Here is a 15074-nt window from a genome sequence, read left to right as displayed (position 1 = left end):
TTTCTTAAGACACTGTACACCTGAAGAAACATTAAACCTCTCTTGGGACACAACTGCTTGTCACTAAACCATGCCTCTGTGACTGTTATTCTTTAGGATAGCCATGTACCAGCTCCTTCCATCAACCAGAAGAGTGAGGTGCTTAAGACGTCCTTGGGATGCACAACCCTGTCACAAACACACACACGTATCTCTGTTCCTTGCTTTGAGTTAAATTCCTGCACTGTCAGTAACTTCTTAATGATCACCCAAAATCAACTGGCTAAAAAGGCAAGACTCTTAATAGTTGGTATTTCCCTAGTGTAAGCTTGGGTGTTTTCTATTCGCACCTGCTCGATACTGGGAAGTACATAGTCCATTAGAGCAGGAACAGTTTGGGGAGTGTAAAATTCTAGTGGGGAGTACTAAAAAGAAGGACAATAAGAACTTGTCAGGACTAAAGAGCTTCACTTGGATGAAAAAGTAGACAACCTCTGTTGGCAATGATTAAAGACAGAATCGAAGGCCAGGTTGGAGGTGTCCATGCTCATGGCAAGGGGGTTGGAACTAGTTGATCTTAAGGTCCTTTCCGACCCTAACCCATTCCATGGTTCTACGATGAAACAGTATGTAGGGCAACAGACATTTATTCCTGTTACATCCATTATACTAAATAGCCATTCTTCACAGATTTTGAAGTGCTCTTTTATCTGTCACTAGGGGTTGTTAGCAGCAGCCCTTGCTGTATCACTTGCAAACACCACTTGTGCTATTCAAAGGCCACTCAAGACACTCAAAGTCCTTCATATGCTATTTTGAAGGCAGAGCTGCAGATGCAAGGATTTGCTGAAAATGACATTTCTAACACCCTGATGCTCCAGCAGACTGGAGGGTCTTAAGAGTGTCTGAAAATACTTGTAGTATCAGGAAAGGAAAACCCTCCACTTCCACTATTTCCCATTCTTGCTCAGTTTAGCGAGAGTAAGAAAGTGAAGTGAGAGTAAGAATGAAGCGTGGCTTCTCAAATTATCTACATCGTGTTCCTTTCTTTTTCTTCACCTCTAATAAAAAGAGGTAAGATCCAGTAAGCCAAGGAAGATGACACAAAACCACATTTAACTGTGTAAGGTTGTAACAGCAGGCAAGGGGGTCAATTAGCACCCTAACCTTTGTGAGGGCAGGTCACCAGCAAGCCACCCCTTTCACACAACACTGCTTTTCTATTCCCAGGAATCAACAGTGCCAAAACAGCTTAAATACCCCAGTGAAATTAGGCAAAAACACATTTCTCTGTCTACAGTACAAATTCTTTCAGCAAAATCCAACTTCATCTATTGCTGGTCAATAGAGCTTTGAAATGTGTTTCAAAGTGAAAAAGAAACCCTTTGTGTGGTTTACCTATATCAACACAAAACAGTGGGTGAATACCTGTTCCTGGTAGTGAAATTCATTAGCTTCAATCTTCTGTATTTCTTCCCAAATTCTGTAAAGGAAGGAGAAAAGAATAAAAGTGGATTTCCTCCATTATTCCACAACATTTATTAAGAATGTGGTAAAAAAATCAGTCTGCTAGGAAAGGCATCAAAGGTGAGTTCAGTGACTCATTGAGGCATAAGACAGAGAAGCCAGTATTACACGCAATTTGCTTCCACCCAAAAGGGCATTTCTCAATTAGCAGAAAAGTCTGCAATTTTCTGAAGAGGAAGAGACTTACCTACAAAGATTGGCTCAATGAATTCATTTAAATAAACCCCAAACTGCACCCAACATCTACACTAGTTCAGGTTGATTTAAATTACAAAACAGATCACCATAAATCAAACTAAAAGTGCCAAGAAGCACGCATAAACCTTTAGCAAATTCATTTTTAACTTAAATTGATACATTTCCCATGCAGACACGCTTTACACAAACAAGCTTTACTATTGACTCACTGCTCGTGCTCTAGTAACTCCATAAAGTGCAAGCACTACAAATAAAAGGCTAATGGAAAAGGACAATCTCACAAGTATCTGAAGTAGTGGCAAACACTTGCCTTTTATCTGGCCCTCTTTTCTGCAGCATCTTCACATACTGAAATACAACATGAGCCACCTGCAGGCAGAAAGGAATAGATTCATTTTTCCAGACATGAGGAAAACCGTAAGAAACTCCAGTTGCAGTAACCCATACCTCATAGAAGTGCTTGTAACCTTCATCAGTCAAAGTCACAGAGATGCTGAAGATGGAGTAAGTGGCGTTCTGTTCAAACCCCGTCTCAGCATTTCCTCCATATAATGCAAGAGCCCAAAATCTATGGAAGAGTTAAAGGTACTTATTAATTACCCATTTCAGCTTTACTTGAGCTTAGTTACAATTAGCATATCATAGCTTTACTTCAGTGGCTTTTGATCCATTTACAGTTTATACAAAGCTTTTCCAACACAGAGATATGAAACTCAGGATATGGAATTTAAGACAAACAGTGAAAAAGCTAAGTTACCTTTTGGGGACCTCTTAAAGATCAGTCACAGCTACCGCTGATCCATGGATCACAGGCCAAAACCAACTTATTTCTTACTTGGGTCTATCATCAATTTAAATAACCTCGCTACAGAACACTGATGTAAAAAGGCAGACTTGGCCTGCTTTTATATATGGTGAGAAAATATTTATACACAAAATTGATAACAAAGTATTTAATACATATGCTTCAAAAGATACCTACTTTTTCCTAAGGAAAGAAAGAACACTGCCTTTGCCTTCATGTCCCACTAACCAGGAAATATAATGAAGAGGCTTCACCCTAAAAGAAAACGTGAAGGAGATTAAATGCCTGGAGGTAACACATTTCACAGGAGGAACTCAAATCACCAGACAAATGATTCAAATATACACTGTCTGTTTCTTCATGGCAGGTTTTGCATTTTCAGTCAGCATTAGGATAACAAGGTAAAAATGTGGGAGCTCAGAACATAATGGCTAATCTGAGTCAGTGGGGAATGATGCTCAATCAGCTGTGTACCAATACCACTCAGTTTATAAAAGGAGCCATATGTATATCAGTTAAATTCATTTAAAACATGCTCCCCTAGATGAGCCAAAGTATCTGTAATACAGACAAACGAGATTCTTTGGTTTGTTGTGAAAGTCAGTAAATTATTCATAACAAACATGGTAAAAGTAAAGAGCAGCACCACCGTACCTGTAATACTGTGCCTGTGGAGGGAGTGCCCAAGTGATACTCAGTAAATGAACTTTCTTGATTGGAACAACTGAACACAAATAGATTTATTGAACATAAATATACGTGATTAGACATAGGTAAGAAACTTTATATAATGCTGAAATAATGGTTATCAGTTATTCAGAACCACAAAGCATTATTCTGCAAAGTATCCACATCACCCAGAGAAAACTTTGAAGCAGGTTTTCAAAGCATTGAAACAAGTCTGGGTTACTCACCTCTGTAAAGCTTGTGAAATTCTGGCGTGTCGAAAGGCTGAGACAGGTGACCAAAGCTGGGTTTGGGTAAACCACTTGAAAGCAAAATTAGAGCGTGACGTTACTGGCAAGGATTCACTGTTACACTGAGGTAATCACAAGAGCATCCCTAGCTCTGATGTGACAGAGACAGTGCACCAGACAACCAGAAAATGGCCCTTCACAAAGAGCTCAGGATCCAAAGTGGATGCAACCTGACACTCACTCACACTCTGCCCACACAGAGTAGTTACCCAAGACTCTAGGTACCACATCAACTCCTCCCTGTCCTTCTGTTCAGGGCAGTAACAATAAAAAGCTTGCTTTCATAGCTGAGTTGGCCCTGGATTCACAGAATCCTGATGGATTTCCTTGTAGGGAAGAAGCAGTGAGGAGGAGGGGGTCAGGAGAGACAAACACGTGTCTGAATGGCATTAGACTTTCACAAGCACATTTCCATGCACCGCAGAAAATGAAAGAGGAAATAAAATGCTTGTCGAGCTAGTGAAGTTCTTGCAGAACCCCTTTTAGACAGCACGTGGGAGTGAGTTATTGAGAAGCCCTGGAAGGATGACATGTAAACTCAAGAGATGGTGTTAATTTGTTTTGCTGCTAATTAATTTTGACACGAAGCAAAGATAAGCAACATAAAAGGATCATCTGGGATTGAAAGGCTTATCATAAAAATCAAGGTATTGGCACATATGAAGGAAACACTACTGCAAATCAGCACTGTACAGCTTGCAAGCTAAGTAACTGTTAAGCAGACACAGAGTCTGCCTGAAATAGTTAATGCCACTCATTCCCAAAGCTGCCTTTTCTTCCCTGGATAAGGATGTTAATTAACCAATGTTCATTTCCTAAGTTTCTCCAGGAAGGGATTTATAAAAAACCAAAACCAAACCCATCACTTTAAGATAGACAATTTTGGGGTTTTAATGGCTTTATTCATCAAAAGAATCTTACTTATTTGGGATCTCAGAGAAGATTTCCGTCACCCACTTTTCCAGTGTATCCAGTGTTTCTAATAAGGAGAGAAAAAACAGAAAAGCAGAAATGCAATTTCCTGGAGATCCAAGACAAATTCTTTATCTTATCTCACCAGCCGAGTTATTTTAAAGAGGCTGCAAGTCACTAGATTTTAAAACTGCGAAGTTCTAAATTCTACGTTTCAGCTGTTGGTTTGAGCTAATTCTTGCTATTCGCTGAACTGTATCTTCTGTCATAGCTCTTGTTTTGCACATAGTGTTGAAATCTCAGGCTGATGCAACTGGGATCTGAAGTCCAGTAGTATCTGGTGTGACTGAAAAGGATTCACTGACTTAGGGATCTACAAAATCACCAGTACTTGCTGGTCTCATTCCATCACTGTGTGTTCAGGATATACACACCAGTTTTCGCACCCAAATGCAATGCTTAGAATGTCTTCTTCCCATTCTCTTGTCTAAAGTAAATGTGTCAAGAACGAGAAGTTTGAGGGGTTTTTCACTGACTGATTGGAAATGGCTTAAGCCAGCATTCTGAATTCCCAAAGTGAGGCTGTATACACTAAACAACAACAACAAAGGTGGGATGGGGTGGGGGGAGGATTCATGGTTTCTGTTGTTTCATCAGGGATAGAAATACAAAGTTGGCCTGGCTGACTATCAGTTACCAGGATTTTCTTCCGCATCTCAGAAGAAACGTTTCAATCCATCACTCCATAAATGACTACTCAAGAGGCATTGAGTGCCCTAAGTAGTTTACAGTCTAGACAGAAGATAAAAGCACAGAGGAATTACCACCTCCATTATTATCCGCCACCATTTTACAGATGGGAACTACTACCACTTTTAGCATTCAACAAAACCCCTAAGCGCAAGCCTAACTCGAATACACACAACTCCTTATTTTTGGCACAGGTCTCTTCTACATGCTTAACTTCTAAGAAATGCCTTATTCTCTGCAGAAACAGCCCATGGGTCTGAAGTTATTTGCTGAAATGAGACTTGATTCCATGTGCACAGAATTTGTCAGTCTACGAGGAAGAACAAAGTCTTCAGCCTTCCTAGAGAAATGTGCTTTATTTTAAGACCTCTTCTAAAAGAGACCCAAACAGAACAAGACAATCAGAAGCCCCAGTCGCAGTCTCCCCATCGTTTTCTCTGGAGGTTCACTGTTGATGGCAGAGAAACCAGCAGCACTAAGTCATTTAAATGGTCTGATTCTACAGTCCTACAAGAGTCTTCTTTAAATACACCTTTGAGATTTTACCTTCTGTGTTAATCTGGAACCTATTCAACTGTTTCAGTGAAAAGTTTCTCCAGAAGTGGCAGGATGACAACAAAGCAGCACAATTGCACAAGTCTTGTTTAATTTGGAAACCAGGCTAAAATCTACATATAAATACCTCCTGCAGGACTGGACAATCCACTAAAACAGCTTGGGCTACAGCTGAACTCCTGCCAAAAGCACTACACCACCAGCAACAATAAGACTTTTTAAGGAGCAACTGACGTTACCTTTAGATTGGACAACTAAAGTCATGTACTGAGCAGAGTAATGGCGCTGCCAGAAGTCCCTCAGTCTAGCGTAGGTATCAATATTATTCATTTTTGGCTCGTGTTTGAGTGTATCCGCATTACCTGTGAAGAGTAAAAGGCAGTCAGTTACCCAGACATACTGAGAACCTCTTTTCCTCCGCTGGTACTCAGTCTAGTCATGGTAAACACATTACCAATACCCAACAGAAATCTGGAGTTACAGGAATGTTAATTTATTATCTTCCCATTTCTAGTTCCTACTATAAGGGCAGTTGATATTTCTGTGACAAGGACGTACAGAGTCCTCACACATCATCAGACCACCCACGCTGAGTTCTGCACAGCTCACTGTGTGTCACCAGTTATTCCCTCACCAATGGAACTTGCAGAACAGGAGAGGGGAAAGAGAGGAAAAAGGCGATGTTCAGAATAGGTTGTTACAGAGCTTTGCAAAATCTACCTACCTTTCAAAGCTGACTAACTCTTACACATCAGTCTACATGCTCACAAGTGCCATGAGGACAAAGGAGCTGGACTCCCTATTGTACAGGAAAGGAAGAACAAATTTCCCTTCTGCTCCATTCCCATGGCTGTTAAGGTTTACTTCTGCAAGTCCAATGGTGAATTATTTACTTTGAAAAGCCTCCTTAGGCACAAATCCAGAAATACCTTCTTTTTCCAAGAAACCTTAATAGCAAAAAAACAAGCTTAAGCAAAACAGAGATGACTCAGCCAGCACCACCTTTACATTAACAGGAAGTTACATGATTATACGCCTAGGGCGACCGAGCCTCAACCTCAGCAAAAAGCAGTACCAGAATGAAAAGTATCTTAAGAAGCAGGCAGCTGCTTTTATTCCCAAACACTTGACTATAAAATGAGTAATTCATCTGATATTTGTGAGCAAGGCTAGCATTTGCTGTGATAAGATAGCTCATGTCAGTGCAGTAACCACTTTCTAGGGGTTAAGAGTTCTAAGTGTTGTCACTTTATAACATAAATACAGAACTTACCCCAGAAAAATTTCTTCATAGGATGTCCAGGCCTGGCAAGACTCCCAAATAACATCTCCTTTCTGTTTGCATCAGAGGGTCTTGCTAGCTGATACTCTGTTAAAGAAATTGCATTGGCATGCATCAAAATTTGAGGTCATGCCTCCACAGAACAAAGCATAAAGCCCAGCTGATCTGAAAAGAAGACACCACACAAATGCAGCCTGGAATTTGTTTTAATGTATGATGAGGTAATGAAATAGGATTTGTAGTAGTAGGTCAAGAGAAAAGGAAAAACATAGCTCATTGCTGAGAAGAAAGGGATAAGGAGGGGAAGCATGTAAAGCCCCAACCTGTCCTGTCTGAATGCTTTCAATCTGTTAAATCTAGTGGCAACACAAGGCCTTCAATGTTCTACAGGGTCAAGCCCTGCAAAGAACAGAGACAGAGAACAATTACAAACCTGCTTTGCCCATATATCACACAGAACAACTTCTAGCTTAATAGTGAAGTAAGAAACTGAAAGCTGAGCAAGACAGTTCCCAAACATGGAGTTTTACAATCAGTTTAATCTAAATGTGGGATTCTACCAAAATCGGGAATTCACCCCTTAAACTGCATTTTCTTGTTCCAGTTTTTGGTGGTGATAAGAAACATTAGTAACTCACACATTCTTTTGGCTGGGCTATTCTGCAGCCAATTCCTCAAGCTGACATCATTTACTTGGCAGGACATTACTACAGTGTCAGTACAGTACTACGGAAGGAGTGGATCTGCATGATGAAGGCAGTGCAAGTGAAGGCGTAAATTGGCTTAAGCTGTTGAACCACACCTTAACTCAAAGAAGGCCCTTGTCTATACTGACACTGATCTAAATTCAAAGACTGAATTGCCCACGACCACTTGGAATCAATATTTAACCCATTTGGGATATCTGCCAATAACAAGTATTTTCTAAGACAGTGCAGTTTTACAGGTAATCTGGAGGTATCCATTACATACTTAGAAAATCAAGGGAATAGCCCACTCACTTCTATGCCTGGTTCACTTTCCTTTTGTGAAGCAACTTTGTAGTTAAGGAGTTAGAATAAGGACTGTCATGGTTTAAGGCCAGCTGGCAATTCAGATCTACACAGCCACTCACACCCTTATAGCTCACTTCAACTTATAGTATTAACTCCACATAGGACTGGAGAGAGCAGTGGGGCTGTGCTGTTCACCGAGGAGCATCTCACATGCTCAGGTAATTGCCCAACCAGTTACTGCCAAACCACTTAAAATTACTAACCTCTAACTCAAGCAATGAGATGGTAAAATCTGGCAGTGATGGCATTACATTCAGTCTTTCTCCTGTAACAGCCATTGATATCCTTGAAACTTCAACTGGAGAGTTTAATGTCTCTGTGAAGCTAGGTGAACTTGACTGAAGTGCTCAGAAGGGTAGTCCAAAATGGAAACCAATAACCAGTGTTGCAAAATAGATTTTATTTCTTTAAGAAGGTGGGTAACCACACAGAGCAAGTCACTGCTACTTACCACTGTCTACAGCCTCCACTTCTCGGTCTATTGCATCCCTGATCATTAGTGGGTGAATAAAGAATTGTGCCCACCTATGAAACAGAAAAATTCATGTACTTTTCTTTAGTGTCTATTAAGCTAAGGCTAAAAACCAGCAATCAACCCCAGCATCTACTGGTTTAGTTTATAAAGCCGCTTGTCTCACTATAAATTACATTATTCTTGACAATATCATCTTCAGGAAAGAGAAAAGCCAGTTTATAAAATACCACCGAAAAAGCAAACGGAAGGCCTTCCCTGTTCCATAGAGTGGGAATGAATTGGTTGGATACAGCAGGATATGACACTAACGGGAGCAGGATTATCTGCCTTTATATCCTAAGAATGATCATACCCGATCAGACAAGTGACCCATCTAATCTGGTTCCTGGTTCCTGGTTCTAACAGGGACCAGTATCAAATGCTTCAGAGGAAATCCTTGGTTGTTCATTAGGAACAACATGACCATAGGGAAACTTTCCTCGTAACGCCAAGCAAGAGACTGTTGATTGATGTTCTGAAACGTAAGTTTTTATATCCATTACAACTTTAGCATCTACTGTAAAAGTCAGAGTTGTCATCCAGGTACATCTCCTCTCCTGTACCCATAGAGAGCAGAGCAATGGAAAGGGACAGATCTGCAGTGAATGACAACTCTGCAGAAGGCCGCCAGAGAATCTGGTATCTCAGTTTCATCTGTTGAGGTTTTTAACGATGCACTGAACTGGTTGAAGCTCAAGGTAATACACTGCTGACAGCGTTCTACAGCTACAGGACCCATTAAGTTAAGATTACTGAAAGGGATGTATTTCAACTTCTTTAGATCCACAAGTGCTTGAATAAGCTGACATCAGCAGCAGCATCCATTTATCTTCTTTGCATGAGATGCTCTTCTACAGAACTCCTAATTTCTGTGTTTCCTCCACTAAGTGATCTGTTGTGACAGACCGCAATTGTATTTATGGCTCTTTCACACTTCCAAACATCTAAAAAAGCTGGACTGCTCTGCAAATAAAAGCTGAATGTGGCCAAATAGAGTGAAATTTAGGCAATGCTTCATAAAAATGTGCCAACACTTGTTCTTGGTGTCATCACAGGAATGTATTTGATCAAAGCGAGTTTGCAGTGGAGTCTACTCTCCTCCAGAGGTATTTTACAGCACTGAGAATACTCCATTGCCATTCATCTGCGAGTGATTTTGTCTCACTGAAGGAGACTATGAAGGATCTCCGTTGTGCCAACACATCCCACAGCACCAAAGCGCAAGTTAAAGCTTTCTGGCAAAAGATACATTCTTCACTGAACAGCCAGGGTTGGGTTAAATGTATCCTTTTGAGGCACACATTGTATCATAACTTTCCAGGCTGCCCTCCCAGCCACCCTGAGGGATCAGATTTGGAACCAAAAAGAAATTTAGGAAAGAACGCTAGGTCTATCAGGACAGATATTTCAAAGCATGAGTCACTGGGATTCTGGGAGCACTTCCCCTCTGAACAGTTGTCACATTGCATAAGATTTCTCCCATCATCAATGCTACTAGCTTAAGGGAGTTAAAATGATCAAAAAGCTGCATTCAGCCTGGAGAAGAGAAGGCTCAGGGGACATCTTAAAGCAGCCTTCCAGTACTTAAAGGGGACCTATAAGAAAGCTGAAGAGGGTTTTTTTACAAGGGCAGGTAGTGACAGGACAATAGGCAATGGCTTTAAACTGATTTAGATCTAGATTTAGATTAGATATTAGTAAGAAGTTCTTCCCTGTGAGGGTGCTGAGGCGCTGGCACAGGGTGCCCAGAGAAGCTGTGGCTGCCCCATCCCTGGCAGTGTTCAAGGCCAGGTTGGACACAGGGGCTTGGAGCAAGCTGCTCTAGTGGAAGGTGTCCCTGCCTGTGGCAGGAGGTTGGAAATGGATGGTCCCTTCCAACCCAAACCAGTCTGGGATTCTGTGATTAAGACTTACACACAGATCCTACATAGTCCACACCAGCAGTATTTCAAAGAAGCAGGAATATACCCAAAGGAAAATAGTATTTCCTTATATTCAATAACCACTATTGTAGGGCAGGTACCTATGGAAGTTCAGCAACAGCCTTAATCATCCCAAAATGAAGAACTGAACAGCTACACCCAAGCTCCTGAAGCACATACAAACATTCATTAACTCCTAATCGCCACTTGTATGAAGTTACCTGTCCAGTGCTTCTTTGAAGTACTTCCTCTGCACATCAAACAGGAAGACTGTCCGCTCGCAGTCAGTCGAAGCATTGCCACTGCCCCCATGTTTCTTCAGAAACGCATCAAACCCATTCTCATCTGGGTACTTCAAACTGCCCATAAAAACCACTGGAACAAAAATCAGCAAGCTTTACAAGATGACATTAACCTGATGTTCCTAATGGCAGCTGTAGCAACCCCTCCTCAGCACGACCACTAAATAACAACTCTGTAATCTGCCTTTAGCAGCAGACCCAATCAGACTGGAAATAACAGAGGCTTGCTTGGCCTCAGTCAAGAGAAGTATTTTGAGATGCATCCGCTCAGAAACTTCATGTAGTTTCTGTTCCTGTGTTACTAATTCATCATCCTTTACTAAAGAGATAAAGGTATCCAGAAGAGATCCAACCTAGTTTATAAAGCCATAGGTAACACGCTCCCCCCCCCCCCCCCCCATTTAGTGGATAAGAATGTTAATACATGTTAATGCATAGCCTGCCAAAGGGTGAGACATCTTCTCCTGTATTACAAGTTCCTTACTAAGTCAGTATATTTATAAAATCACAAATGTATTTAAGTAAAGCAAATAAATTCTGGGGTAGCTGAAATAGAAAATAATACTAAAATACTACAGAAATTTAGAGCTACATAAAACTTATATTGCATTGAAGCTGAAGAAGATGAAATAGGAGCAGATACGTACTATGTTCCAGGAAGTGTGCTAACCCAGGCAGATCTTCGGGATCAGAGAAGCTGCCAACAGCAATGCAGAGGGCTGCTGCAGACTAGAGAAAATACAACGCTCTCAGTAAAAGCTGCTTCAAGAAACACTTCAGGAAAACAACGGAAGTGTAAGATAAATCAATCAGGACAGGCACAATAAAAAGGAGGTTTAGTCTGAATGCTTAATGACAAGGTTTCAAACCACAGGAAAGCTTACTATATATTTTTTTACCCTATAGCTTTAAGTACATACCTGCTTTTCTGTACAGCCTCGCTTTCTCGTCTCTTCCTTTTCAGCCAGCTCCTCTAAATCACTGTCATCAGCATCATTGAAATCCTCATTTTCTCCATCATCATCCTCACTGTCATCCCCCTCATCACAGTCCTCATCATCAAACCCTTCTCTTCCATCTTCAATCTCAGCTCCAGAGTCATCATCTTCGTCACCTTCCTCTTCAGATTCATCATCGTCATCTTCCTCCTCCGAAGATGAAGCAGCTGAGGCAGCATCCAAGCAATTCAAATCCGAAATCAAAAGTGCAGATAAGCCATTCTGCAGTTTGATATACCTGAAAGAACAATTATTTGCAATCAATATGCTTATTGCCCAAATCTGAATTTTCAGAATTGCAAAAATCTCTGTATTGCCCATAAGAGTTCTGTGCTCTTCAACTGAGGCTCCCTAATGAAAATCTAATGGTAGCTTTGAAGCTGAGCAGTGTAAAAGCACAAAGTAAAAACAGTCTTTGCTATTCAATGGGTAGGAGAGTAAGAAAGAAGCAGTTCAAGGTAGCAGCAGGAGCCCTTCTCCCCTTAAGGTCAGGGCCACTGATTTGGGCTTTTATTTCGCTTCCTGTGCAATATTTCAGTACTACCTCTCAGAGAAAACTTCATGCACTCAGAATCAGCAGACCCAAACTTCAGTAGCCTGTTACGCTGTCAGGCTCTTGGCAGAGTAAAGATCTTAGTCTTTTCCACTAAATAGGCCCCAGAGACTCCACATTATTTGATTTATCAATGGTTTCTATGAAATGGGGTCCACAGACACACTAGATGTGTTAGAAAGGAAAGATTTCCTCTGCAGGCTTAATAGAGTAAGTCACAGCGGGCTGCTCGGGTTACTATCAAGAAGCAGCATACACAGAGTTCTCAGTGTGTGCACGTAGAATCTTTTATACAAGTGTGTGCATGCATAGATATTAAAAACCCCACAGGCCCTGTGTCCAGCCCCAGCCTACAACGTGTCAGACTGAGGGCTGCATGCACCAGTGCTCTGCACTGCAAGAACTCTCAGCAGTGTTTGTTTTCCACCAGATCTGGCACAGCCAGTCCCAATTTGACAGATTAGCCAGAGCACCCCTCCTGGGAGCTTGCACCAGATGCAGAAAGGAAGGAACGCTGGATCCAGAAAGTACTCTATCCAACCTACGAACTGGTGTGATGCAGACTGGTGGTAACTAATCCAGCAAAAAGAAAACTGCTTGTATGAAACAAACCCACGGTCACATCCCACCTTCCAGAAAAATCTGAGCTACAGAGCATAGAACCATAGAACAGTTTGGGTTGGAAGGGACCTTTCAAGGGTATCTAGCCCACCTCCCAAGTTCATACCCGGTCAGAACTCCGCAATGTGGCCACTGCTGTAACTATGTAGCAGAAGCCACAAAGTGATTTCCAGCTCAAGTTACATGGCGAGTACCCAAAAGAGCAAGGAAAGCCCTTCATGCGTTTTCCAGTCCCTGGTTCCCAAAATTTCTCACAAGAAATTTCTCATGTGCTCCATTCGTGATTATCATTGTGCAATGTCGGTGTTTGCCAGCAATAAAAGGAGGTGTTATTCTCAATATTCCCATGTAAAATATGAAGAGAGTGCAAGGTTTGCTGTCTACTAGAGCTGCAGCCCACCTGCTATAGCTCTGCAAACCAGCCTGGAAACTAGTTACTTGGAGTACTTCTCTCCCAGCTGAATTTCATATTTGGAGGAAAGGGAGAAAGAAGGCATCGTGACAAGAGTTAAGCAGTTCTGAGACAAAACCCACACTTCTTAAACTACCGAGTCTATGAAAACAAGCTAAAGAACAAATGTTTAATAGTTGTGTGAAGTTTATGAATTGTGGCCTCTCATGCAATGAGAATTGGCAGCACTTTCTCAGGGCCGGGGTCTCATAACCATTCACACACCCATTTTGCTTGCTGCAGGACTGCTGAGCAGTACGGCTTTGTTCCAATCAAAAGCACAAGTGCATTTTTGCTTGCTCAAGCTACAGCACATAGTGTGTAACTCACGGATGCGCTATGACTAACTGCAGGAGGTATAGAAAGTACTAGAGCCATGTTAACATCTGGGTACAAAGTTATTCATCCACAGATGCTGAAAGCCCCTTTGCATCATGTATGTATGTCACATTATGCAACTGTGGCACTTCTGAATGCACAGAGGTCTTGAAAACAGACTGTACACTTGGGCATTTCAGCCACTGGGTAGCTGAGAGCAAAAGTCCCAGACAATGACAAATCAACATTCTACAGCATGTCTTCCAGCACAACCATTATCTTCTTCACCTTTGCACACAACTTTCTACTTTGTGTTTTCATGGCTATAAATGAAATAGCAATCAATAGTCATGGAGAGCAGAGAACAGAACAGTGCTGTTCTTCCAGAAGAACCATTTGCCATAAAGCTGTTCAGCCAGGTGTATCCAGTAGCTCCTGTTGATCCTTTCCCCATGCCTCTATTAAACTAATGGAGCTGATGACACCCATTTCACATTACTCATCTTCAGGCTGTGGGTACTAGGCCAGCAAGCACCCAGCAGCCAGGCAACAACTGAACTAAGCCACTGTTGAAGGTTATAAGGTTTCACTTCAGGACAATCTAGAACAGTTTAGCTTATACTGAGCAGAGGCACCAACTGACATAGGTGTTCTTTACTTTTTCCATGTTTCAGTCCAATGGAAAAGGTCAAGTGTAATCAATACATAAGTATCAACTAGTATGCAAAATACAGGACAAAAAATGCAATCATGTAATGTAGAAACAGAAACAAGCATAGGCCAATTGCTCTTTTGAAGGACTATACAGACATCAGTGCAAATAAGACTTAAATATAAAATAAAGACTTAGATACAAATAAATTCAAAATTCTTAAAAATACTATTTAAACATCCTGGATATGTTTAAAACAGGATTGTTCTCACCCAATGTTTTTTCTTATATCAATGATAATTCTTTAGCAGTTAAATAATAAATATTGAAATACATATCAAAGCATGGTAAACACTTAGAGAAGTGTTTTCATCCTCCAAATCACCCAAAACAAGCAAATACAGGGCCACAAAATTCCATATATGGATGAATTTAAATAAAACATACATTCTGGTAGGGATAACTCCCCACTCATGGCTCTAATGAACAAAACCATCCTTCATTGCTACATAACTTTAATCCCAACAAACTCACTTCTGAAAAAACCATTCTTGATCCCCTGTCAGAGCTCCTCTGGTTTTATGATCACTGTATTTGAGAGGATAAAATATAACATTTCGCACTATATTAAGACTGATGTCACCAGATGGGCACATTGAGCTCACTGTGACCAGTCTGCAGTCACTGATGCACGAACAGGTGG

At 41.2% G+C, this 15074-nt stretch overlaps 1 protein-coding gene across 1 annotated transcript in view; it reads right to left on the bottom strand.

Annotated features, from left to right (window-relative positions):
* The window catches only part of NRDC (nardilysin convertase), a 28520-nt gene that overhangs the window by 11585 nt on the left and 1861 nt on the right, over positions 1-15074 (bottom strand). Inside the window, exons 2-14 of the mRNA XM_065673352.1 lie at positions 11699-12014; positions 11426-11507; positions 10698-10851; positions 8492-8565; positions 6977-7072; positions 5943-6065; positions 4408-4465; positions 3424-3497; positions 3164-3233; positions 2687-2764; positions 2152-2272; positions 2015-2073; positions 1408-1462 (exon numbers count right to left, since the gene is read on the bottom strand). Of these exons, the coding sequence (XP_065529424.1) occupies positions 1408-1462; positions 2015-2073; positions 2152-2272; positions 2687-2764; positions 3164-3233; positions 3424-3497; positions 4408-4465; positions 5943-6065; positions 6977-7072; positions 8492-8565; positions 10698-10851; positions 11426-11507; positions 11699-12014 (1360 nt within the window). The remainder of the gene's footprint in view (positions 1-1407; positions 1463-2014; positions 2074-2151; positions 2273-2686; positions 2765-3163; positions 3234-3423; positions 3498-4407; positions 4466-5942; positions 6066-6976; positions 7073-8491; positions 8566-10697; positions 10852-11425; positions 11508-11698; positions 12015-15074) is intronic.

This window comes from Lathamus discolor, chromosome 3 (assembly GCF_037157495.1).
Source record: "Lathamus discolor isolate bLatDis1 chromosome 3, bLatDis1.hap1, whole genome shotgun sequence".
Lineage (NCBI taxonomy): Eukaryota > Metazoa > Chordata > Aves > Psittaciformes > Psittacidae > Lathamus > Lathamus discolor.
This window is presented reverse-complemented; position numbering and strand designations above follow the sequence as displayed.